Source organism: Eschrichtius robustus, chromosome 1, assembly GCF_028021215.1.
Source record: "Eschrichtius robustus isolate mEscRob2 chromosome 1, mEscRob2.pri, whole genome shotgun sequence".
NCBI classification, from domain to species: domain Eukaryota; kingdom Metazoa; phylum Chordata; class Mammalia; order Artiodactyla; family Eschrichtiidae; genus Eschrichtius; species Eschrichtius robustus.
In genome coordinates, this window is record NC_090824.1 from 132,977,100 (window position 1) to 133,004,666 (window position 27,567).

General features: G+C 43.6%; 1 protein-coding gene across 7 annotated transcripts; it reads right to left on the bottom strand.

Annotated features, from left to right (window-relative positions):
- PARP6 (poly(ADP-ribose) polymerase family member 6) lies at positions 1 to 27,567 on the bottom strand. Of its 7 annotated transcripts, none has more exons than XM_068554978.1 (23): positions 25,975 to 27,567; positions 23,867 to 24,068; positions 23,137 to 23,214; positions 22,059 to 22,153; positions 21,544 to 21,604; positions 21,222 to 21,312; positions 20,699 to 20,765; positions 17,984 to 18,133; positions 16,641 to 16,851; positions 16,058 to 16,111; positions 14,163 to 14,258; positions 13,768 to 13,860; positions 12,629 to 12,754; positions 11,307 to 11,372; positions 10,311 to 10,378; positions 8,977 to 9,025; positions 8,630 to 8,742; positions 7,793 to 7,865; positions 7,003 to 7,072; positions 1,415 to 1,494; positions 958 to 1,021; positions 702 to 786; positions 1 to 358 (listed from the first exon to the last, which is right to left on the bottom strand). In XM_068554978.1, exons 2-23 carry the CDS (start codon positions 23,867 to 23,869, stop codon positions 256 to 258), a joined length of 1,896 nt encoding a protein of 631 aa, XP_068411079.1. In that variant the 5' UTR covers positions 23,870 to 24,068; positions 25,975 to 27,567; the 3' UTR covers positions 1 to 255. The 7 variants fall into 7 exon arrangements, 1 of the variants encoding a protein (XP_068411079.1); XR_011075373.1 differs by lacking the exon at positions 7,003 to 7,072 and having other exon boundaries at positions 339 to 358; positions 25,975 to 26,231; positions 27,245 to 27,564; XR_011075372.1 differs by lacking the exon at positions 7,003 to 7,072 and having other exon boundaries at positions 339 to 358; positions 25,975 to 26,231; positions 27,066 to 27,564.

Genomic DNA, 27,567 nt, shown 5'->3' on the forward strand with positions numbered 1-27,567 from the left:
TTCCATTTTATTGTTTTATTTACAAACAGGGTGAAGTCAACTGGGAAAACTGGGTAGGGAGTCAGTCTGGGCCATCCAAATGTGGAGTGGTTCCTGGGTCAGTCTCCACCATGAAGGCCGCCTCTTCTATCCTTTTCCTGCCCCTTGGTAATGGCCTCTTGATTCCTCAGGGCAGCCTCGGTTGCTGCTCCTGAGGCCTTTTATGAGGGCAGATGGATCCTGGGGGAACGGGGTGGTATGAGGGCTGGGGCCCCCTCAGTTTGTGTAAACCTGAGTTCCGATCACACGCATGATTTCCTTCTGTATCTTGGGGTCCTGAGTATTAATGTTGGCATCGCCCACCTGACCATCCTCATATCTGCCAAAGATAGGGCAAGTGTGAGCATAAGACGGAGAAAAATACCAGAATAATGTCAACCAATGGAACTGCATTTGGAGGTATGGCCATCCCATCCAAGAAGTCAAAACCCTTTCTTGATACTCTTCAGGATGGAAGAGATTCAGCTTATCCAGTTTCCTCTAAACAGACCTTTATCTATACCCATCCCTATCCTCCAAGGGGAAAGTCCCAGTGCCAGCTCCACTCAGGTAGCCAGGGACAAGTCTCCGATAACAGAAACAGACTTTCCCAGTAGTCACATATCACTATGCTCCCACCCTCACTCCTCCAAGTAATTCCCAAGGAACCCTCCTAGACTTACACAAAGAAGAACCGTGTGCAGACATGGTCGGACACAGGGCACACCCAGATGTTCCCATGCTTCTGGAGGTCCTTAGATGTAATCACTGGGAAGAGAAGGGCCAGAAGTTATACATATAACGCTTGGGTCAGAGAGTCCAGGCAGGGAAGGGAAGATACGATGCTTCAACATCACCCTTGGCTGGATCATGTGCCAAAGTTGCACCAGAAATAAAGGTTGGGGACCCAGAAAAACAGGGACTGGGTGAGATACCTACCTTCACAAAGTGCTATACAGTTTAGATTCCGACTCTGCAGGAACCTTGACTGAATGGATCGGGTCTGGAAGAGGAGAGCAGAGCCAGGCAGATGGTTATAGCTTTCCCTAGAGAGGCTAGTTAGATGGTAATGGTTGGGGATGGGGATTGGGATATCCAGCCACCCCCCCGAAATTTTTGCTTTCCATAATCAATCTGGATGAGTCCAGGCTTCCATCTTTACGTTTTCATGTCACTGGATTTAAACTCAGTCTCTGCTTTCATACTTATGACTGAGGCCACAGATGACTCTAGAAATGTGTTCATCTTAGAACGTATCTGATTCCTTCAAATGATCTTTAAACCACCCACCACCACCACCTCCACCACCACCATTGTTTCCCCATCCATCTCTGTAGCCTAAACTTATCCCAGAGGAAGGGTCCTACCTCAGTGGAACAACAGCAACTAATAATACCTGAGGGATGGTATTCATTCTGTTGTATCTCTGGACCAGCTCGTCCTTGGAGGGCATCCTGTGCTGTCCTTTTCCCATTCCTGTCACAGAAAAACAAACCAGTTCATTCACCCATTCCTTAATCAAATATTTACCGAGTGCCTACTATGTGCCAGGCACTGAGCTAGAGACGCTTGGTGATACAGCAGTGAATAAAGCAAACAGTGTATCTGCCGTCACAGAATTTAGTCTGATGGAGATTACAGGAAAGGAACAAATAATTACAACAGAGCATGGTAAGGGTTATGATGGGGAGAATATAGAGCACTGTGTGAGCCAGAGGAGGAGAACTAGCCTAGCCTCGGGGTTTGAAGAAGGCTTCCTGGTGACAGCTATGCTGAGAACTATAGGATTAGGAAGAGTTAGCTAAATGAAGAGGGAAGAAGTATTCTAGGCAGAGATAATAGCATATAAAAGGCCTGGAGGAAAGACAAAGCAGTGTGCCTTAGTTTGTATGCAGCTTAGTTGATGGCAGAGAAGTGGTGAGAGATGATGTAGAAGAGATAAGCTAGGATAAGATCAAGCAGGCCTAGTAGGCCATGTTAAGGCAAATGGAGTTTATCCTGAGAACATCCGGGAATCACTGAAGGGTTCTAAAACAGGGAGTAACACATGAAATGAGTCAGGAATGAGGGGCCTAGGAGAGTGGTGACATCAACACCTCGGGTCAAATGCCAGGCTGAGTGAAATGAGTGGAGAGGAAGCAAGCAGAGCAAGTCAGATCTGCTCTAGTTCAAAGTTACATAAAAAGCTCTGACCAGAGTCATTCAGAGAAAAGGGAGAAAGCAGAGCAGTTAAGTGATGAATAATTTTCCACAGGTAACCACAACGGCAACTACCTTGAAGAGTCCTGCTTCCTTCAGAAAGTCCTCCCAGACTTGAGGAAGAGGTGCCAATTCACTCATTTTCACCCTATCTAAATCCATAAATCCTGCACCATCTTTACCCCTCACTGAATAGCCCTGTTTATAACATTTATAGATTCATTCTGGATTCTTCCTATTTAGATGTGCAACAGTGCTTGTGTGCCCCTATTCCTAACTCTTTCTGGCCTATGTTTAGGACTTCAGTCTCTGTATTCACCTTTATCACAGGCCCAGCCTTACCACAGTCAGGGATGAGTCTGTGTATGAGACCATGCGACCCAAGAGGGAGACGGATGAAGATGGGAAATGATGCCATCATTGCAGGCCATAAACAGGGCACTTATCTCAGCAGTCCACCCTGGAACTTTCTATTATTACTAACGCCACTCTGCTGCAAGTGTTGGTTTTGTGATAGCCACGGTATAGAAGCAGGGATGGTAACCACTGGACTGACATTCTTCACTGCTCAGGCTGTCAATTCATCACGCACTCACACTGAAGCCCCACGACAGATTTATTGCCTGAACAAAACTTAGGGCAATGAGAGCCTCAAGACTTGAATTGCCAATTTCCTTCTCCTACAGGACACCCACCACCCCTCTGTTTACAACTTCTCCATTAGCCTTAACTAGGTTTAGCTCTGCATCCAAATATGATGACTTTCTCAGCCTGGGTATTTCAGTGCACGGTTCTGAGTGAAATTCCCATTTAGGTTCTATCCCAGACGTTAAGAGAGAACAATCTGATTTCTATGGCTGGTCTTAGAGATGGCCCTTATGATATAATCCAAATCTTGTCCCATCCCAATCCTATTGCACACTGTCCTGACCGTAATGACCCAATCATCTTCTGTCAGTTTCCCTGAGACCAGACACCCTGAGAACCTGGAGGCCAGAATAACCCCTGGATGCTTTGTGTCCCGACTATACACTTGTGAGAAGTTTCTAAACACTACTAAACACATAGATGGAGTTTACCATCTCCTTTCCCACTGTCCCTCATTTTAACCTACTCACTATGGCCAAGTCATTAGAGGCTCCGCTAGTCAAATGAATGCTCTCTATTTACACTGACCCCCCAGAGGGCACCCAATGTCACTAGGCTACAGATACCCTGAGGAAAAAGAGAGAAAACCAGAGCAGAAAGGGGTGGAAGGAAACATACAAAGAAGACAGAGTTGGCCAAATGCTGGAGTAACTAAAATAACACGGACATTTACACACATCTCACCCAGCATTAGAGACTCTCACATATCTATGGGGCCCTCAGACTCAGTCATTCAAGCAAAGCCTACCCTGTGAGTCCAATATGATAAGAAAACTGGCCTAGAAGTTAGGAAAACTGGATTCCAGTCCTAACTCTGCTACTTAGATCTGTGTGACCCTAAGAAAGTCATTTAACTTTTCTGTGTATCTACTTTCTTACCTGTAAAGTAATAAAAGATTGGACAAGATGACCTATAACTCCAGTAGTAAAAGCATAAGGTATTTTGTATCTATAATCAAATCGACCTTTGGAGGGAGAAGGATGGTGCTATATGATGTTCTTACGTTATCAGTACATGAAGAAGAAAGTTAAGAAGTCAATAGAGATTCCTGGCTCCATCTAATAACTAAAGGTATTCAGGAACTCAGTAATAAACAAAGGCCAATGGGAGAGGAGAGAGGGAGAGAACAGGGAGAAAACAGACAAGAAGAAAGAATTTTGTGGGCACTAAAAGCCAGGAGGATCTCACCACTTAGAATAAGAGCTTAATTAGAGGGAGGCTCAGGCTGGGACAAAGATAAAAACTGTGGAACCTAGACAAAGCCAAAAGACTACCCTGATCCCACCCCGACTGGGAACCCCAGGCACACAGAATAAGATTCATTCACACATTCAATAAATATATATTCACTGGGCCCTTACCCTTCTTGGATTAATCATAACCTTTGGTTCACAACACACTATCATTTATTTAATAGGACAATGAATACCTACAGACCTAAGAACGAAATCCAAGAACTAAAACATTACCAGTGACTTGCATCTAAGTGCTCCTAACTCTATCCCAACTATCTGCCTCCACTTGGGAGATATCCACTATCCCAGAATTTGAGTTATTTCTTTTTTCTTTAGTTTTATCACGCACACACACGTAGCTAAATAATTTTAATTTTTTAAATTAATTATTTATCTATTTTTTGGCTGCATTGGGTCTTCGTTGCGGTGCATGGGTTTCTCATTGCGGTGGCTTCCTTGTTGCAGAGCACAAGCTCTAAGCGCACAGGCTTCAGTAGTTGTGGCTCATGGGCTCAGTAGTTGTGGCTTGTGGGCTCTAGAGCACAGGCTCAGTAGCTGTAGTGCACGGGCTTAGCTGCTCCGCAGCATGTGGGATCTTCCTGGACCAGGGCTCGAACCCGTGTCCCCTGCATTGGCAGGCGGATTCTTAACCACTGCACCACCAGGGATGTCCTAATTTTAATTTTTGAGCAACATAAAAAAGGCATCATACAGCAGTCCTCTGGGCTTGCCATTTTTTTTTTTAATCAACTATTATTCACTCAACATTTTTTCCATGTTGCTGAATGCCACTGTTGGTTCATTTTCATTGATGAATAATAATCCATTGTGAGAATATATTAAAATGTATTTATCCATTCTCCTGATGATGAGCACTTGGGTTGTTTCTAAGATTTGCTGTTGCAAACAATATTACTCTGAACATTCATGTACACACCTTTGGGTGCACATATGCAGAAATGAAAATGCTGGGTCACAGGGATAAAATTTCTCAGCTTTATGAAATTTAACACCAAATGTTTTCCAAAGTGGTTGTACCAAATTATATTCCCATAAGTGATAAAACAGATCCTGCTTATCTGCAACCTCTGATACAGAGATATTATCAGATTTTTTAGTTTTTGCCAATCCACATAGATGCTACATGGTAAGTCATTACGGTCTTGCTTTTACTTCCTTGATTAACAGAGGATGAGCAGCTGCTCATATTTTTTGGTCATTTCTTCAGTGAGATGCCTGTTCATGTTGTTTGCCTTTTTTTTTATTGGGTTGTCTTTTTCTTATGTGTAAGAATTTTTAAAATGCATCTTTATTACTAATCTTTTATAGTTGTATGTGTTACAAATGTCTTCTGGTTTGTAACTTGCGTTTTCACTTTCTTAAGGTGTCTTCTGATGAACAGAAGCTTTTCGTTTTAATAAAGTCAAATTTACCAATCTTTTATGATTTGTAATTCCATCTTTTTCTATTCTCTGGGTGATTTTGTTTAAGATTGGGATAATTTGTTCTTTGAAAGTGTGACTTAAGACTCACTTGTAAAATTATCTGGGTTTAGCAGAAACTAACATACCATTGTAAAGCAATTATACTCCAATAAAGATGTTTAAAAAAAAAATTATCTGGGTTTGGTAAGTTTTTTGTTTTGTTTTCTTGTGGCAAATTTTAAACTACTATTTCAATGTCTTTTACAATTTTAGAGCTATTCAGGCTTTCTATTTCTTCTTGAATCAGTTTTGTTAAGTTATATTTTTCTAAGGATTTATCAATTTTGACAAAGTCTTCAAATCACTGGCATAAAGTTGACAGAATTCTCCTATTAGCTTTTAAAATTTTGCTGTATCTATAGTCATGCTCCCTTTTTCATTCATAATATTATTTAATTGTGCTCTTTTTCTTCTTAATCAATCTAGCCAGGTTTATCTGTTCTGTTAGTTCTTTAAAAGAATCATCTTTTGGCTTTTTTGAGCCTATCTATTGTACCTGTTTTTATTTCACTGATTTTGGTTCTTACCTATATTAACTCCTTTCTTCTACTTTGTTTGGTTTATTCTGTCGTTAGTGACTTTTCCAGTTCTGTCATTCTGGAACTAAGTGTTATCTTTATAACAGTTACAATTAATGGAGAATACTAAATAGTAATTTATAAAGAATCTAGCACTGGCCCCTTCATATGGTAGACTTGCAACTATATGGTGGCTCACTTTTATATAGAGACTATACAGAACAAGAACAAAAGAAGACTGAAAAGGAACTCAGACATAAGCTTGAAACAATGAGAGAGCTAAGTCAGATTCGTTTTCTGAGCTGGACAAAGCTGAACTCATCTCCTGACTAGAATCTGGACATTGTTTATGCTTTATCTTTGGAATAAAATGCTTCCTCTTGCATTCAACGTGACTAATATAATAGTGTATAACTATACATAGTTTAAATTTTAAAAGGTGGTTGACAAGGAGGAGAACAATGTCTTCAGAAATGTAAGCCAGTGGAAGGGGCTCAAGCCTTCAAGTGCATTCATATATAAACTCGCATGCACGTGTGGTGTGCACATACACAATCTATAATGACAGGCTAATGCCAACACCAAAAATGTGTTCTCCGAAGAGCCTAGTTTCATTTCCCAGTTATTCCTTAACCCATTCCCAGGACCAAGGCCCCACAGTGAATAAAACCATCCCCATGGAGAAGAGGATACCTAAGAGAAAGGGAGATAGTTGGGCTCAACTTGCAAAGAATCTAAATTCCTAATGAGAAAATAGAGAAAGATTATGTATCCATGACTGGGGAGAGAGCTGACACAAACCAAGTGTCCATGATGGAAGAGGAGACAGCATAGGATTATGTATTCACAAAATGGATGCAATGTAAATAGAGTCAATGTGACCAAAGATTATTTCTTACCTGAGTATCCAAAGGAAATACTGGAGATGGGGCTCAGGTAGATGCCTTTGCCATAGGCTGCTCCATGCAGCTTGCAGGGAAACACCAGGATGAGCAATATGAGCCTGGGCCTTCCCATGGCTGTGTATTAGGCAGCCACAAGGCTTGTCCAGCCCTCTGTCCCTCCATTTAATCTTCTCACTCGCTCAGATAACTTTAGGCACCTACTCTTGAAAAGCTGATTGGCTGAAAAGTGGATGCAAGTTAACCCCTTTGCCTGTGAAATACTAGATATTGATGCCTTGGAGAGTGAGAAGTGGCAGAGCCACTGAGTCAGTCCCTCAGAAGCCATGCTCCTGTCCCTAGACCTTGGTATATATGCAGATCCCCACCCTCCAAAAAGGAATACAGAACAGGCAGTCAGGAGGAGGAACAATAACTATTCCTTGGAGTCTTGCAGGGCAAAGAAATGTCTCCTATATCAACTCTCTGAATGAATAGTCACATATATTGAAAAGCCCTAACAAGTTAATTTATCACGGTGGCTACAATCAGCAATTTATTATCTCTGCCTACAGCTACATTCCCATTCCTAAAAACACCAAAAAACACAGCCTAGGGTCAAAATACAACAGCCACATTCATTGTATACATATAGTTTCAACTTCCTCCCTAGGGAAGCCTCACGGGAGGCTAGGTTTGAGGATACTGAGGCAAAAACAGTTGAGTACTCTAGAGTAGACTTCAAAACTGAGTGGGGCAGGGAGGGGGGTGGAGAGAAAGGGAAAAGGGAAAAGGGGCACAGCCTCACCTGCAGTTTGGTGTAGGATGCGTTGACCAGCCCATTGCGCAGGATCGAATGCCAGTTCTCAATGTGGGACCCACTGTAAGGCAGGGTAGAATATATGTTTCCTCATGGAATGAGGTTCCCAAGAGCACTTCCAAGACTGCCACTCCCACCCATTCTCACACACACAGGACAAGAAGATGGACACAAATAAACCTAGCAATGGATATGCACGTGGATATAGTCACAGGCATGCAAGATGTGTGTGTGTATGGCTAACCCTTACATCTTAATATCCAGTCTCCTCTTCTCTTCCACGCTTCAAACAGTCCCATCCTAAATCCTCAACTGCTGGTTCAATATTCTCATTTGTCTATTATCCTGATATCTCAAATTAAACAAATTCACTTCAAACTCAACAAGATTATCACTGTTCCCAAATATGGCTTCCAGTAATGACTTCACATCTCTTTTAAGGAAAGGGTACCACCAACTCCCTTTAAGTTACCTTTAATCTCTCTTTTTCTCTCTCTCCTCTCACAACTGGGCATAAATTGCTGATTTCCTTCAAAGTAGCTTTCAAATCTATCCCTGCTCATCTGTTCCTTCAACCACATCTTTGTTTATGTAAATGTCATTTCTCCTCAACTACATCACGAGTAGCTTGAGAGTAAAGACCATATCTTATTTATCTTTATCCTCTACAGCACCTACCACAATAGCCTGTAGTATCTGTTGACTGACTGGTTGATGGACATAGATAACACAAACTCATATGCCTCAAATGAACTTGCCTTCCCATCCCCTTACATTATTTCTGCCTTATCCAGCACCCATCCCCAGCCCCGCCCCACTCCTCACTGGAAGGCAAAGGTGCTGCCATAGAGCTTCTTGGCGGTCCGGAACCGAGCCTCCTTGGCGGGAGGGCTGCTCAGCAGGAGGAACTGGTGTGAGGTGTGCATGAACTTCAGCTGCTGCCCAGGGTGGGGGTGGGGTCAGGAAAACAGAGCAGAAATGGAGATCAGGGAGGGAAGGGAGCAAATTAGGCTTGCACTGACCCTAAAGAAAGGAAATATGTGCAGGCCCAAAGACAGTATACTGAGACAAGCCCAATCAGGCAGGTCTAGGACCAATTCAGTTAGCTGGTTTGGAGCCCCTTCCTGCCCCTCACCAGAAATTTAGTGTTTAGAGGGAGAATGGTCACTTACCCTGCTGAGAGGTAGTTTGACAATGTGTGACCTGTTACTAGAGATGATCCTAGGACAAAACAGAGAAAAAACAAAAAGGATAGAATAAGTGTGTGGTTAGGCCATCCTGAACAAAGTAGCAGCCTTGCTCTGCCTCTGGGAGAACAAGTAAGGATTCCAGGGCTGTCTGAGTCCAGGACACTATCTGGATATTCCTGTGGGTGGTAATGTTTGTGTATAAAAATGTAAAAGCAAAGTTACTGACCAGGGACCAGCAAGTTACTGGGTAGTTAAACACAATGGATGAAAGAAAAGGAGGGGTGGGAGGTGGGCTGCTACATCTAGGGAGAGAAAAGGATAGAACAAAAGGTCAGCACAAGAGGTCAGCTACCAAAAAAAGTTAGAAAGGTGGGGTCTGTATTAGGATGGTGACAACTTACACTTGGGATTTAGAAACTTAGAACTGGGGCTCAGGAGCCATCCTGCCCAAGCTCAAAGGAAGGCTGAAGGCTCTCAGAGATGAGGCGAATGGAAAGTTATTGTTTGAGCTGCAGAAAAAAACCAGAAGAAACTAGAACAAACTTCCTGAGGATTCGGGGACAGACTGGGCCATATATAGGCTGAACTTAGAGGACAGGAGAGAACAAAGGCATAAACTGTTGAGGGCTCAGCAAGGGAGTATTATCTCTTATAGTGGACATGGTTTTTTTCTTTTGTGCTTCACTCACGTACCTGTGATGCCATCCTGGATGGTCTACGCCTGGTCATTCCTCATACTAAGAGGGAGCATGTTGCATTGAGAAAGTACTAATGTCAAAGGCTGACTAGACAGAGGGAAGTAAGCTAGAAGGGGAAAGCTATATCAGGAAAAGAGAACAGAAATCAAGATCAGGGAGGGAGGGCAAGGGGTGGAGGGAAGTAGAGAAAGGTCAGAACCTTTGCTAAGAGAAGGGAGTAATAATAGTGCTTTAAGGCTCTGGACAGTCAACATCAACAGGGAAGGGCTTGAGATATGGAAAGGGCGTAGAAGGGGGAGACAGACTTCTCTGCATGCATAGAAAACCTAACTGAAATGAAGTGTTAATTCCTACATGCAAGCAGCACTCAAAAACCTATTGGGAAACAAGAAACACCTAAAGAGAACTTGAGACATCACATTAGAATTTGTGGGCTCTTTGTAGGATCTGAGTTCCTGTCAAGGGCAGGTGTATCAGTAAAACCCAAGAAAGAGCGGCCATAATATCTATAACCTTGGGAAGGATGCTGAAACCACCTCTAGGAGAAGGTGTAGGCTCCATGTCTGATACTATGCCCCATTCCACCCCCCGCCAAAGGGTGAACCATTCTACTCATACCACTGCAGAAGAGGATGGGCCAGGGGATCCAGCTTGTCCATCTGCTTCTTGATTTCCAGATATGAGCCCTGTAAGACAATGGCCGTGAAGTTATCTCCCAGGAGAGGTGGGAGCCCTCCCACTTTCCACAGACTATCAGGGCCCAGGGCAAGGTAGGCACTGAAGACCACACCAAACCAAGAGGAGATGGGGTTCCCACCCTCAAGGACCCCAGTCAGGTTGGGAAGACTCATAAATAAATATGAAAATGACTGAAAATGCTTACAAAACAACATGCAGGTGGGTCTCCCTCATTTTATGCAATTCCTACAGCCCTAAAAAGTTGATTATAAATCAAAATAAATAAATAAATAAAATCAAAATCCCAGAAAGATTAGGCTAAGGAATCCTGTGGTAAAACTTTACATAAAAACATAAGAGTCCTTCTGACAAGTAAATCATCCCTCCTGGGTGTATGTTATGTGTTAATCTGAACTGTGATATATAGGATTTGCTGAGAAGAGGCCCACCTGTAAATGTGAGTACAAATGAATGTCTATTCATGCAGAGATTGCAGACGAGGGGTGGGGAAGTCTGGTGAGAGACAGCCTTGAGTCAAAGGATGGTCACTGCTCCATGTGGCTGCCCCACCCCTAGAAGGATAGAAGATGTAGGCCCCTGGGTCTAGTTCCTTACCTCCAAGCCCCCCTCCTCACCCTCCCAACCCTGGACAGAGGTCTTGCCCTCACTTCTCTAATGCCCTAAGAATTATGGAAAAAACATTAAATAGGAACAACTTGTGAAGGAATTAGCAGCAAAGGTAAAGGTTGAGAGACATAAGGAGTGAGAAATAGGAGTAACAGAGCTAACAAAACAGAGAACAAAGATTGGGAAAACTAAAGAGAATACAGTGAGGGATTTGAGTAGCATCTCTAAATCTTCCCTCCACTTGCATGAATTTCAAACAGAATAGGGCACTTGAGTGGGCAGGCAGGGGACAGGCAGAGGGCAGAATACCTGGGTCATCTCCCGGATGGACATCACACTATCCAGAGCTTTCTGAAGTCGCTCATAATTCTTCTTCTGTGGGGAATCAATGGGAAGAGAAGAACCAGATGAACAAAAGTGGAGGAGAGTAAGATATGATGAAAAGGAGGGCCAGATGTACAAAAGAATTCTAGGCCCCAGGGAAACAGCATAGTATGTCATGGAAAGAACACAGATTTAATGTCAAAAAGTTCTAGAATCACATGCTAGTTCTTTTTTACCAGCTGAGAGTAATAGGGTAAGTTACTTAACCTCTTAGAACCTCAGTATCCCTGTATGTAAGTGATGATAAAAATTCCCACTACCCTCAGAGAGATGACCTAAAGATTAAATAGCGTATGTAAAGAACCTGGTATAGTGCCTGATACATAGCAATGAGAGTAATAGTGAAGCACTGTGCTGGGTACTTGTGATGGTTAATTTTGTCAATCATCAATTATGTCAATTTGGGCCATGGGTGTGTCTGGGTGTGGCTGTGAATGTGTTTCTAGAGGAGATTAACCTTTGAATAGCAGACTGAGTAAAGGAGACTGCCATCCCTATTCAGGTGGGACTCATGTAATCAGCTGAAGGCCTGAATAGAACAAAACAGCTGAGTAAGAGGGAACTTCTCCAGCCTGACTGCCTGGAGCTGGGACACTGGTCTTTTCCTACTTTCAGACTGGAACTGAAAAATCAGCTCTTCTAGGATCTCGAGCCTGCTGGATTTTGGATTGGAACTTACACCATCAGCTCTCCTGAATCTCCAGCTTGCCCACTACAGATCCTGGTACTTCTCAGCCTTCATAATCACATGAGCCAATTCCTTACAATAAATTTCTTTCTCTAAACATCTCTTATTGGTTCTGTTTCTCTAGAGAACCCTAACTTATACAATATTTTATACATATTATCTCCCATTTTTATAACAGTAGATATAATCTCCTTTTTACAGATAAGGAAATTGAGGTTCAGAAAGGTTAAGTGATTTGCCTAACACCATTCAGCTAGGGAGGAGCAGAACCTCAAATAGAATCAAGGTCTGTCTGGCTCCAAAGTCTGTATTATTCCCTATCATAACATAACTAATATTAACTGTTCTCCCCTTCTTCTGAGAAACTCAGAAGTTATTATTTATCTGATATTATTAGTTACGTTTAGTTATTTATTCACTAAAACGGCTAAAGCAAGAGTTCCCAAGAAACAAGTGCTCCATTTCTTCTGTCCCCTTATTCCAAGCTGTTGGAATGACAGCCCAAAGTCTTCCGCCATCTCTGTTCCTGAGTCCTGATTTTCTTCCCAAGCAACTATACCTTAGGATTAAAGGCCAGAGTCTTGGGATCAGTGGGGTCCACGACAGAGGGATAAGGCTCAAAGATGATGCTCTTTCTAGGGGACTCCAAAGCTGCCCTACACATGGCCACCAGCAGATCCACCACCTTAAGAGAAAGGAGAGAAAGGGGGCAAAAGCTAAATGATTTCCCGGTGCTGGGAGTCACACAGTACCCAGCATAGGTCTACCTTCTGGAGGGTCTCAGCATTTCTCTTTTTAAAAGCAAATATGAGGGGTGGAAGAGGGATGGATTTGGAGATTGGGATTAGCAGAGGCGAACTATTATATATGGAATGAATAAACAACAAGGTCCTACTGTATAGCACAGGGAACTATATTCAATATCCTCTGATAAACCAAAATGGAAAAGAATTATGAAAATGGATGTATATGTATGTATAACTGAATCACTTTGCTCTAAAGCAGAAATTAACACATTATAAATCAACTATATTTTAATAAAATAAATTTTAAAAAGACAAATGTTTATGATTTTTTCATGAGAAAATATAACCTCATTATAAAAATTCAAGAACAATGTTTAAAAGGGGGATTTAAAAAAGAGAAAAATCATCCCCTTGCCCCCAAATCTCATTCCTCACAGGTAACTACTGCTAAGTATGATGTATATTCTTCCAGATATTTTCTCTACAGAAATTGTTATTATATAGGCAATAAAAAAAAAAGAATTGTATTATACATACTGTTGTATTTTCTTTTTTATATATGTTATAATTTTCTATCCAAAAATTTCTACTGCAAAGGACATACCATCATTCTTTAACTGGACCCTGTACAGGTGGGCTTGTATCCTTTTTTTTTTTTTTTTTTAACTATTATGAACAATACTAGGGAATTCCCTGGAGGTCCAGTGGTTAGGACTCTGCGCTTTCACTGTCCAGGGCACAGGTTCAAATCCTGGTCGGGGAACTAATATCCTGTAAGCCACGTGGCACAGCCAAAAAATAAATAAATAAAATATTAAAAAACCCTACAATACTATAGTGAACATCCTTACATAGGAAAGCATTTCTGGAGATTAAACTCCAAGCAGTGAAACTGCTGTGTTCCCAGCCTTTCTTGATCCCAATTCCCCAGCAGCTTTTCCCGCCCCCATACCTCTGCTCCAGTGGCCACCTCCTCTGCAGCTCCCGACATGACTCCCAAGGTGTAGAAGGAGAAAACGCACAGTTCACGAGTACAGACGGCTGGCTGAATGGACATATTAAAGAGATGGTGGTGGCAGGAGGTGTCCAATAAGAAGGTATCATAGTGCAAGAGGGGTGCCTGACCTCAGACAACTCTAGATTGATATTCACATATCCTCATCTTTCCAAACAGGACTGCTGAGATTTGCTTTCTGAGAAAAACAATTATCTCTAGAGTCTCAAGGAGTGTGGACAGAATTCTACCTTTACCATAGATCCAGAAAGAAAGGGAAAATGGAGAGATGAGGAATTAAGGGGCCTCAGCTAAGGGTGCAAGAAAGAGGGTCACGAAATAGAGGCATATACCTTGAGCATGGACCCATTCTGGAAGACATGCTGCTCATCACACACCACGCAGTACTCATTCAACGTTGGAATCCTCTGCTCTGCATATTTCATGATCTGAGGAGAGAAGAGATTCTATTTATCTTTTGGAAGCCCAGACCCAGATGTAGGAAATAATCGGAACCTCTTTTCCACTTACTCTCCTACCTCCCAGCCCTGTGCCTAAGGTAAAATCTATTCTTGGGTCCTGCACTTAGTTAAACTGATAGCCTAACTCTAGAACTAAGACTATAAAGTATAATAAAAATAAGATCAGCCATGGTAGAAGACCTGGGTTAAGATTCCCCCCTCTACTACTTAATACCATATATAACTTCGGGCAAGTCAATTAACCTGAGCCTTGGTTTCTTCATTTACAAAGTGGACATTATTCACCTCACAAAGGTACTGAGAGTAAAAAGATGATTTCTGTGAAAGTATTTTACAAACAAGTACTAATCAAACTATTAACATTAGTTGTAGTAATTACAGATTGCCCCCATGTGACAAGTGAGTATTCAGTCCATGATCAGATGCCTGAGAAGCCATTTTAACTACCTAGAACAATCAGCCTGTAAACTGATCAAGACCATAGATAAAACTCTGTGCTGGGAAGACAGCACAAATCCAGAGCTCATGCAGCAATATCCTAAAGTATTTTTTACACACTCGGTCTTACCATGGCTTTTGCAACCATGTACACTTTGTGTATAAATCAAATTGTTCCCATTTCACAAACTTTGGGGATGGTAAATGGACATGCAAGGGCTTTTATTCATTCATTTAATGCAGATTTACTGAATGCCTACTATGCACCTAGCTCAGTGAAAGGTCTCCTTGATTCAATAACATAAAAGACTGTCTTCTCAGACCCCATAGTCCAACAGACAAGATGTGGTATGTATACAAATTAATTACAATTCAAGGCAGCATATGGCACCTGACACATCAGTGCCATATAAAACAAAAAGCATCAAAAGAGTTCAATGAGAGGAGACACACTTCCAGCTAATACATTTCAAGCAACAGAGAAGATTTTATGGAAAAGCTGGCATCTGAGACTTGACTGCAATAGGCAGATATAGTGAGAAAGGTCAGTGGAGGGAATGACATGAACAAAGATAATGGAGATGCAAAGTGAAACCATGGGGCTTCCCTGGTGGCACAGTGGTTAAGAATCCGCCTGCCAATGCAGGGGACACGGGTTCGAGCCCTGCTCCAGGAAGACCCCACATGCCGCGGAGCAACTAAGCCCGTGCGCCACAACTACTGAGCCTGTGCTCTAGAGCCCACGAGCCACAACTACTGAGCCCGAGTGCCACAACTACTGAAGCCGGCACACCGCAACGGAGAGTAGCCCCTGCTCGCTGCAACTAGGGAAAAGCCCGTGCACAGCAACAAAGACCCAAGGCAGCCAAAAATAAAAATAAATAAATTAAAAAAAAAAAAAAAAAAGTGAAACCATGTTTGGAAAATAAAGAGGGTTTAAAAAGAAGCAAATGACCAGAAGCAGCTAAGCAGTGAAAGTTTGTGAGGAAAAGTGAAGCCCACTTGAGCAAGGATGTGCAGGATCCTAAGAAAATCAGTGTCAATCCTTCTCTCATCTTGGCACCAGCACACTTAAAATTTGCAATGTCTCATTTGGCACTTGATCGTAAGTGGTCTATAAGCGTTGTCTTCCCAATAACGCTGTACGCTTCTTGACGGTGGGAACTATGCCTTCTTTTCTCCTATCCACACAACATTCAGTATAGTTCTGGGAGCAGAACAATTCAGGAAATGTTTGCTAACTGACTGAAGAGCTGGGAGATGTTAGGGGATCAGATGGGTCAGAAAACAGGGGAAAGGCTTTGGAATGAACCTTTGGACTTGATTACCTGGACAAGGAATCCATATTCCAGAGTGGGGATGTTTTTGCAGTGACCACTGACCTGATGAGAGGAAAAAGATAGACTCCGTGAACCTCCTATGAAGCTGGTGACTGGAAAGACCTCACTCACGCCCACTACCTAAAATTCTCCTGAAGAAGCTAAGCCCTAACGCTGATCAGTCTAAGTAATCCCCAAGCTGCAGAGAAGACCTTCAGACATTTTTGCCAAGGCTCTTAAAAAAGACTCACCTGTCCTTAAACCCCTTCAAGGTAGGTGGAATAGATCTGTAAAGTAGCTGACTACCAAGTCCTAACCACAACCTAACAAAATCATACATGACATCTCCCTAGGATGCCCAACCCCCGACTCTCTGCTTCATGACATACTATCAGAGAAGCCTGCCAGACTGTTCACATATAAGTTCACAACTATTAAAAAATGTGTTTCATTCTAGTCACTCATGATTCATGCCCAGGTTTGGTTTATGATGCCTGGACAACCAGACCCCCACCCCATTTTGAGAAACTGTATTCCCACATTTCCCCTCCCACCCTCTGACACCCGAGTCAAACCCTCCTCAGCCATGTACCAAAGGAGAGGTCCATGCTGGGGGAGGGAGGCCCACGTGCTGGGGGCACTGGAGACCTGCCTGGGGGCTGGGAGGGTAGCCAAACACCTCTACTTTGGGGTTCTTCATGGTGCAGGAGATGGAACGGTTCATGAGGCGTCCAACTCGAAGCTCTGGTACACCCAGTTTGCCTTTCAGCATGGAGTCCTGTATGATAGGGAAACTCGGAGACCTGAACACAGAGCAAAGAGAAGTGATGAGACTGAGGATTCAGTATGAGCTCTAGAAGAGGCCTGGAGGGACTTCCCTGGGAGTCCAGTGGTTAAGACTCTGCACTTCCAATGCAGGGGGTGCAGGTTTGATCCCTGGTCGGGGAACTAAGATCTCTCATGTTGCGTGGCATGACCGGAAAGAAAAAGAAAAAAAAAAAAAAAAAAGAAGAGGTCTGGAGATAAGAATAGATGAAATGACCTAAGCCAAAGAGCAACTCATATCTGAGGAAAGTTCCACTGGATCAAACTGTCCAAGGAAGTAGATCAATACATAACTGGTTTGATATTTATGTCATTATCTATGTGTTCTTCAGATTGGAACATGAGCAAAGGCAAAGCCTAGGTCATTCTCTGCAGCATCTAGGCCAGGTAAGAAATGATACCCTGGAGAGGATGCCCGTTTCAGGGAGCGAGAGAGAGAGCGAGAGAGAGAGCGAGAGAGAGAGCGAGAGAGAGCGAGAGAGAGCGAGAGAGAGCGAGAGAGAGAGAGAGAGAGAGAGAGAGAGAGAGAGAGAGAGTGTGTGTGTGTGATTAAACTACTAGGCAAGAAATAGTTGGACCCCAAAGAGCCTAATGTCTGACTGTCTGTCAACAATGGCACCTGGAAAACTACAAATCTGGGTTTGTATTTGCCTTTGGGAAGATCAGAAGGCACCAGGGGGGATAAATGTAGGCCTAGGATCAAAGAATTGAGCAATATTTATTTCCAGAACCTAGGTAATAAATCAATGTGCCCTTCCATAAGAGCAAGGACTTGGGGCCTATTGGCTCTGACCCTGCCTCCTTAGGATAAGGAATAAGGATAAGGGTCAAAGAAAGTAAAGATGGAGAGATTAGCATACATTTCTCCAAACACGTACCATGCGCTAGGTACTGTGTTTTACATAAAGGACGAGATATGACTATTGGGTCAGGAGCAGAAGGGTAAAGACACATGGGGGACAGGACCATGTGGGTGGTATTAGTAGTTAAAGGTACAGAATTTAGAGGACCTAGGAAGAGGATAGAATAATTTACATAATCAAGAAAGTGGGGTGGAGGCTTAGACAAGATTACAGTGATTAGAGATAATCAGCTCATGGAGAAACTTACTTGGGGATGGGTGAGAAGATGCTGAGGCCAGCTCGGAACTTCTTGATGGTACCACTTGCCTTGAACCAGCTGTGCCTCTTCTCCTGCTGGGTCTTTAAGAAATCGTTGCTGAGATGTTTCCATTGTTGGGATGTAAACATACCCAGGATCCTAAAGAATTAAAGAAGAATAGGCTTAGAGAAGCTCAGGCAGGGGAAGCCCAGGTCAAGAAATAGGACTATGAAAGGCAACTAATCTAAAATTCAGACCCAGGGACTGCAAAGCTAGTTGTTGTAGGGGAAGGTGTGTCTCAATACCCCACTGATATAATCTTAGAACATGGAAATGTACTGTCCTAAAGTACCTCTTTACCTTAGTGGGTAAATTCCCACTCCCTTACCTAGTCTAATGGACCAGAAAAATTCTTAGATGCTTTGCCTTTAGAGGGAGATCTCAAAGGTGAGTCTTCAAAGGCTGTGAACCTGGCAATTTATTGCCAAGAAGAGCTATACTGAAAGTGGAACAGAAGTGGTGAGTACCACCCTCTGCCTTGTGAATAGTGAAGAAAAGGACAAGGGACACGAAGGGTACTGACACTGTTAGGCAAAACATTACATCCCCAAATTTATGGTTTCCAACTTGGGCTGGGCCCTCAGCTAGTCTTGTCAGTCCTTTCACTTGTCCTTGATCAGTTCTCTCTAGTATCACTCTACATTATTCTAAATCCTTATCACCTTCTTTAAGCTCCTAACTTCACCTACAACTGATAATCTCTTTTCTCAATAGAGAAAACTGAAGGCATGAGATATCATCTTCCATAATTTTGCAACCCTACTACAGAATCTATTTCCATTTCTACCCTTACTTGATCCCTCCATTCTCTGGGGACAAGGTGACCTTCCTATTAAGGATCAATTGCTGTATTTGTCCTCTAGATCTCAGCCCCTCATGGGACCTTGCTCTGTCAATCATCCCCCTCTCCTGTCAGTTCCTTTACTGAAGTCTACAAAAAGTTTCAAGTTTCTTTACCTCAGCCTAGCTACCTCTCCCTCTTCCCCTTATATCCTCATCCAAATTTCTTAATCCACACTTATTGTTTCTATTTTGTTGCCAATCACTCACTTCTCCAGAATACTTACTGTATTCTGGTTTCTACCTTCACCACTCCACTACAATTGCTCTCACCGTGATGCTAAATCCAACATAAACTCCTAAGTTCTCCTCTTACTCATCCTCTCTGGCATCTGGCCCTTGTAGAAACGCTCCTCCTTGCCTTCTCTGACTCTATTCTCTTCCCATTCTTCTCCAATTTCTCTGACCTACCTTCAGTGTTTCTTCTTCCTCTACCTACTCCTGGTATTTTGTCTGGGTTAAAGGGTGTTCTGCCCTTGATTTTATTTTCTTCTCATTCTATCATGCTCTCCTTTAGCAATCTCATATTCTACACTGGGTGCAAGTCTCACCCGTACACTGCTGTATAACTTCAACCTGAACCTCTCCTGTAAGTATCAAATCTACATATCTAACTCTGTATTGAGCATCTCCACTGGAATATCCTAAAGTTAACTTTAAACAACATGTTTAAAATGGAACTAACTATCTGTCCTCATCCCACAAATGTGCTCCTCTTCCAAATCCCTATATAAATGAGTGGTATTAAAATTTACCCAGACATCTAGGCTGGAAACCTAAGAGTAATATTCCACTATTCCTTGGCTCTTATCATATACAACATACCCAAATCATTCTTCAAGTCTTATTGATTTTAAACCCTGCAAATTTCTCTAGTCTATCTCTCATCTCTAATCTTACCTACAGTTGTACTTTGGTTCAGGCTTTCATCATCTCATGTATGGACTTCTACAAATGTCTCCTACTAAAACAGTTCTGGTCTCTTATCTCACCCCTCCTACCTATTTGGCACAGTGCTACCAGAATGGTTTTTTTAAAACTAAATCTGATCATGTCCTTTCTCTGCTGAAAACCTTTCAATGCTCCCAAAAGCCCAAGATCCTCTCTGATTTGGACTCCTTCCTGCTTCTCTGGCTTTAACTTTAGTTCCTACCATTCTCCCCTTGCATTTTACTAGCAATACACAACTACTTGAAGCTTCCTACACACATGCTGCTTCACATGACTGTGCCCTTGCAAATGTTATTTACTCCACTGTCTACAAGGGCAACTCTTATCCATCCTTGAAAACCAGTAATCATCTCCATTTCATCTTTCATTCATCCACCTGCCATCAGACTGAGTTACACCTACACCTTCCTCTGTGTTCTTTCTAAATCTTACATATTCACTTGTATTAGAACATGTATCCACTGGACTCTATTTGGAACTTGACTGAGTTCACTTCTCAGTATTGTATACCAAATACTTAGCAAGGTGCTCAACACATTCAATAAATTAAAACTGTCTGAAATCCTAGAGCCCCACTCTGAGGAAATGCGATGAGCATGACTCTAATTCCAGGGTTGCGCTTTTCCTTAAATGCTAAGTACTGATGAGCTTCACCTCTCACCTCCAGGAAGCCTCAAGGCCAGATACCCCAGAAACACAAGCTCCCTTACCTAACCATAAATTTGGCTCCCCAAATTAATTTTAGTCTTTCTTCGGCATATCTCAGAAATACACTTTTGGAAGGAAACATTCCATTCAAGAGTCTGCCTGTCCATCCACATGTCCATCTCTCTTTCCCTCAATGTTCATAACCAAAAAGATCAAAGTTCTTACTTTTTCAACTGAAGACCCAGCCCAAATCCTTCCTTATTTGATGGCTGGAAAACCTCAATTGATGGTTCTGCAAAGAGAAGAGAAAGCTCCTACTATGTATACATGTCTATCCTCCTGGGAGTCCAAAGCCCCAGTTCAGTGGATTAGCTTCCTCAGATTCTAAGGGTACTCTAAACAATAATGATGGACAAAGGAAATATCTGAGGCAGAGGGTAGATTCTGGGAACTGTCTGACCAATTTCAAATATCCTCAACTTATACTGGAAGTTGACGGGAAGGGGAGGAATAAATAATATCTGGGAACTAGAGAATACAATTTCATTAACCAAGAAGGCCTTTAAGGCATGACTATCAGGCAACAGGGTATGAAGACACCAATGAGAAGAGACTGAAAAGCTCCTACCAATGGCCTACAGATTACACCAACAGGCCTTGTTCCTAGTTTTTCTCTACCTCAGTTAACTTAGGACTTTGGATGAGACCACACACAGAGCACCCACATGCCCAAAGTCACTGCCTTTACCCGGTCCATCAAGGTACTGGGAGAGCGAAAATCGCAGCCTCAACACAATAGGTTCTGTCCGGAGGACCTTCCAGGCTGTAGAAACTTCCTCCTAAAAGAGTAAGGTCAACAGTTTCTAGTTTAGCAACAGAGAGGAATGGATTTGAAGTTTTCGCTATATGATACACACATGCACACAGCACTGTCTGCTGATGATCTAGGAAACACAGGCATGAATAATATGTGCTTCAAATACAGCAGTCAGGAACAAGACTCCAGGCCTATATGGCAAAATCCACAAGCCCAACTAGACATGTTGTTGGCAGGTACTAGCACCACTTACATCGAGGAAGCTGATGTTGATGTGGAGGTCAATGTCCACGTCATCAATAGTTCCATATTCTCTATAGAGATACAGGCAACCACATGTGAGACTCATTAAGGGAGAAAGAAGGGAACAGAGACTGAGGTGGATGGAGAACTGAGCCTGGGGATAAGGGAGAGGGAAGAGTGGAAGGCAGCTCTGTATTTAGGTTCTTAGCTACAGCCTGAAGCCACTTTTATGATCCGGGCCTTTGCCAGGCCAGAAGCCCTTCTTACCTCAAAGGTGAAACTATCAGCCTAGAGGAGTCTAGGATAAGAGGGAACTTCTAAGAAAAGTGGCTATACTTTCCTACTTACTCCTGTCAGCCAACCTCAAGTATTCTAAACAACTCCCACCATCATTAAGCTCAAAACTTATCAAGGTCCACAGACCACCCGTCCCCCCCATCATACCGTAAAGAAAAGACCTCTACCCTTTTAACAACTCAGAAAGAAGTGGCTGAGTCCCCTGCCATCCCTGAAGTAGAGTCCCACCTGATGGATACAGAGTTTTCACTGTAGATCTCCTTCACTGCTTCAATGTCTGCATCAAGCTGTGGGTGTCGATATAAGTCAGCTGCACAGCTCCCCTGAGTCAGCAGCAAAAATGGTGGAGGGGAAAGATAGTGGGGAAGAGAGATGAAAAACAGAACATGAAGAAAACATCCAGAACAGGGATCTCAAACTACAGCAATACATACAAGCAAAAGCTGCTTATATGAAGGGGCTTTTGGTGGTGGCCCAAGCTGGGCCACCAGACAAGTCTCGTTGACAGACAAGTCTCCCTCCATCACCACTCTAGGAAGTTTTAGTAGACCAACGGCAGGCTTTGCTTAAGGAGTTCACATCCTTAAGTCTCAGCTTCTTCTCTCAACCCTGACCAGGACACTTAGGGATCCCTTCTGTAAGAACCAGAACAGGCTGAAGAGTACAGAATTTAACTCAGATTGGTTCTGTCTAGAGACCAACATTCCTGCTCAGGATCATGCCCTAGGCAGTGATAGCATTAAACAATCATTGGTAGAATAATCTTTTAAAAATTTGACCCTAATGAATGAAACGACCCCTGCTGGCTAGTGAGGGAATAGCCAGAAAATAATGTTTTCCAACTAAGAACATATGGGTCAGCGGTCCCCAACCTTTCTGGCACCATGGACCCGTTTCCTGGAAGACAATTTTTCCACAGACCGGGGTGGCGGGGGTGGAGGGTGGGGGCGGGAATGGGGATGGTTCGGGCAGTAATGTGGGCAATGGGGAGCGACGGGGAGCGGCAGATGAAGCTTTGCTGGCCTGCTGCTCACCTCCTGCTGTGCAGCCCAGTTCCTAACAGGCCGCGGACCAGGGACCCCTGATACGGGTAACCTCCATGTACAGAGGGTGTAGTTTACACTGGGAAAGATATGAGTTCCAGGCAAGAGCAAAGATATGAAATCAGCTCTGACAAGACAATCCTCAGATTACACTGACGTTGTATCTTCATCTCTACTCCAAAATAATCTTTCACTCTTGATGTATCCAGAGAAGAGCACACATTTAGACCACCCAACATGGGTTTTGGGGGCTGTAATCTCACCTGAACTCCATAGAGAAATTCCTCTGATTCATTATCTCCCTCCGAATCATCATCATTCCAGAACTGGCCTTTGATGTCCTAGTGATGAGAAGTAAGGATACAACCCTTTGTCGGGTCCCCGTTATCCCACGGAACACAGTGGGGTTAGGATTGGAAACAGGTTTCCACAAAGAATGGGAGGTCCCTTGGGATAGAATAACTGAGGCCCTAATCCCTTTGCTCCCTTCCCCTCACCCTTTGGGAGCGTCTCAGTCTCTTCCTGAATCTGGTCATATCCATGGTCTAGCACTGACTTGGTGTCATGGAGGAAAGCAGTAGGGAATTTTAGCCTTCTTAGGTATCGGGTATGATGATTGAGGCTCTGGTAGCCAGTGGGGGAGGCATGAGGAAGATTTCAATGTCAAGGTTGATTCCTAGGCATATCTAAGTTCTAGTACAAGCTGACCTCTTCTGGATCATTACCCAAGGTGGCTCTCAAGCATACCTAGCTTTTTTGTCTCATAACTCCCTTTCTAACCCTTATTTAACTCTCCCCTTCCTTCCCAAGAAAACTCCCTATACACACACCAAGTAATACTGTTTCCATGCCCCTTCTCCTTCCTTTAACTTCAAATAGCCACTCTATTTACCAAAAGGGTGGGAGGGGAAACACCGGGAAAAGGTGAGGTCTGCACTTTGTTCCATCTACCCCCTGGATGATCAGTTGGAGAGTTGGGCAGTCAGTTCTCACCATTGGGTCAGTGGGTCACACACACTCCCAGATCAGTGCTAGGCAGCACCCCTCCATACCACCAGTTGAACCCAGGCCAACGAGATGGGCATTTAGGAGGCCACAAAGGGAGACAAGGGAGGGAGGGGGAGATGTCAGGGGCTGACTGGAGATCTGCTGAGGAAGGCAGGCTCTGCTGTTGTGGTGGTAACAAGTCACTGTCCTGTAGAAAGTAGACAACAATTGATCTCATCACCACTTAATAACTGGGTGGCATATACACAAGCACACATTTATGGGTACACTTTTATTATACATATGTACAGACAATTGCACACAGAGACATACTTGCATGCATGTACACACACCTGTACACACAGTTCTTTAAAAATAATGAACCGTGAAAGCACTATACAAACATAAGACACTATTGTTCTCCAGCTGGAGAGTTGTGATTGAAGCAAGTTCTTGCTCTAGTTCATAATGCTATATCAACCCCTGAAGCCAAAAATGATGACGGCGGGACCGGATGCTTATGCTACACAGTCTAGTCAGTTCATTTTAGAATATTCTTCATAGCGCCAACCACCATCAGAAGCAGACTCTTTTTTTGGACTCTTTACCCCTAGTTACTTCTCCAACTTGAGTCATTATCTCTTATTTAACACCAGTATCCATAAAAGCCTTTATATAACAATCATAGCTAAGTTTAAAAGTCCTCAACAACACTGATCATTCTCTGGTAGACACAGTCTGAGTTGTCACAGCCAAAATAATGCCCTGGATTCCTCCTGGAACCTACTCCCTAAATAATGTAATAATGATCCTAAGAAATGCTCAGAAAAACACTAACCCCTACCCCTTTCACAAGATTAAAAACCACTGTCCTAGGCCTTCCTGGCTCTGCATTTATCTCAGTTTCATCCACTCCAACCTTACACAGAGGTGTTCTTGGTCTTTAATATGGTTCTATTTAATCTTAGGTTTCTAGATCAGTGGTTCTCGAGTAAGGTCTGTGGACTCGCAGCATCAATATCACCTGGGAACTTGTTAAAAATGTAAAGTCTCAGACCCCCTACTGAGACCTACTAATTAGAAACTCCAGAGGTCTAGTAATCTGTTTTAACAAGCCCTCCAAGTTATTCTGAGAACCACTGTTCTAAATCCTTGCGTGCTCCAAGGGCCTGTGGTCTGTTCCTCAGATACCAACTTAAACCTGGTAACTGACGCAGAATGGAGTTATAAAGCACAATGCCAGGGCCAACAGCACAGCAGTCCTCCAGCTGGCAGTGCTGACTGACCCATCAAAAACAATATGCAGAAAAAAAAAATGCAAAAGGAAACTGCAACTGAAGTTCTTAGAGGTGAAATGGCCTGATATCTGAGATTTGCTTTAAAGTACAACTCCAGCACAAAAAGGGGGAAGGGGGTGGAGATGAAATAAACATGGCAAAATGTTGATTACTGATGAAGCTGAATGAGTACATAACGGTTTCTTACACTCTCTACTTCTGTGTATAGTTGGAAATTTTCATAAAAAGAAAAAAAAATCAGAGGCTACTCTTGTAAGGGCTCGCTTTAAAAAGTTAACTCTAAATGTGAAAAGGAAGATTATCACTAAGACTCCATAAATGTCTCCTTGCTGTTCTTCAAATATTATCAAGCATATTCCCACCACACAGCCTTTGCCCCTGCTGGCCACCCTTCTTGGAATGCTTTTCAACCAGATACCCACATGGCTTACTCCTCTACCCTTTCAGATCTCTGCTTGAAGGTCACCTTGACTATCCTATATAAAACAGCAAAACCCCAATACACAACATACTGGCACTCTCCATCCCCCTTCCTTGCTTTTTTTCCACAGCACCTACCACGCTCTGACGTACAAAATGTTTGTTTATTGCATTTAGCTCCCACCAGAATGTAAGCTCTATGGTGGTAGAGGCTTTGACTCTTTTCATTGTCTATAATGTCAGCCCCTCAACACACATTTATTGAATGAGTGAATGAATGAATGAACTGTCTGCTGGAGACACAAGCCAAAGAGGAGAGACATACAAGAACTTAAAACACATCTACGTAGACAAAAATTATACAAAAATGATTTTAAAAAGCAAGACTCCATTCACCTTCAAGAGCAGCCGAGAACCAGAATATGAAGACCTGGCGGCTGTGTTTGTGAGATTTGAAAATAAACAGTCAGGTGCTGATCTGGATGATCACAGAGGAATAAAGAGGGAGGCACTAATGTCCAGCCTGGGCTGTCTTGGGCTGGGTGGTAGGATGATGGCAGCGTAGGCCAGAAGTACCAACTTTCACAAGCTCTCTGTCACTGTGGAAGTCAAGAAAACTTAGTCTCTCTCCAAGGGCTGTTGCTGCTTGGCTTCTGTTGTTATCACAAGGAGAAAAAGGTAGTTCAGAGGGAATTTTTCCTGGCCAGGGAAAAGACAATTCAGAAACGACCACCTTTTTCAAACCAGGCTGTTTCAGTGAAAGGGACTCCCACCTTCTAATCTCAAGGCTCATTTCTCTGGAGAGATGGAGAATGGGTTTAAATGGTGAAGAGTGGGAAAAGGGGAAGGGTGGGTAGTTATGGAATTCACGGAATCACAGACATTTTAAAGAGGAATAAGCCTGAAAGATGGTCTATTTCAAAGCTTTCACGTTATGTATAGAATAATCAGGTGTAGGGAGGTCAAGCTACTTGCTTAGGGTCAGGAGTAAAGTGGAATTGGGACTTACACACACATCTGACAGGTTCTAATTACAGCCACTCTTCCTGTGATTTGGTTTCAACCACTTAAGGGAATTGTTAATGAATTAAGCAAGAGAGACCTATCTAACTTATCCAAATGAGGTAAAGCAGGGAACCTTTCAAGAAAGGGCAAGCCAAATACAGACTGTGTGAAGAATGCCCAGAGAAGGGTGTCTGTCGTTCAGTGCTTTGGATGATGGCAGCTAACGGAGAATTTGCACGGGGACAGGCCAAATGTAAATAAGCCTCAAGTCCGGATGACAAAGGTCCTGGCCTAGGCCCAAGGGCGCTTCTCCGGTGTGACAACTTTACATCTAGTCAAAGCCTCCGATCTCAACGTTTATACTCTGGGTTTGACTCCCAGCTTTGTGGTACTGGGCAAGCAGGTTACTCCGCTCTACAGTGAGCGCTCCTCTCAGAAAGCCTAGGCCACGGAACAAAGAGTGCGGGGGAGAAGCCACAGACCTGCGATTCCCGCAGCCTAGCGCTATCCAGGACACCCGGCGGAGGCAGAGGCCGGCGTGAGCCCCTTAACACTGGCTGCCACCGCGCTCTCAGGACAGGCCCTGAGGCCTCCTTTAGGGGAGCAATTAAAAGCTCTTCTCCGGTTTCCTCCGGAGACCCCAAAGACACCCAACACCTGCCTCCCGGGGAAGAAGCTCTGTGCCCGATCTGCGTCGCCAGCCGCCCAGCCTTCAGCGAAGCCTGTCAAGCCCAGGAGGGCCCCTCAGAGCCACCCGGCGCAAGCTCCTCACTTTATCCACCCCGGCCGAGGCGGGGCGGGCCCCACACCCTTCCCGCGGCCCGGCCGCCCCGCCCCGTCCCGTCCCGTCCCCGTGGCGGCCGCCTCACAGGCTGGCCTCGTGAGTACTCACGGCGACCCCGGGCCGCGCGCGGCCGCCGCCGAGGGAACTAGCGGCCCGGGACGCCCCGCGGGGGCGGAGCGGCAAGCCAAGGGGCGGGGGCC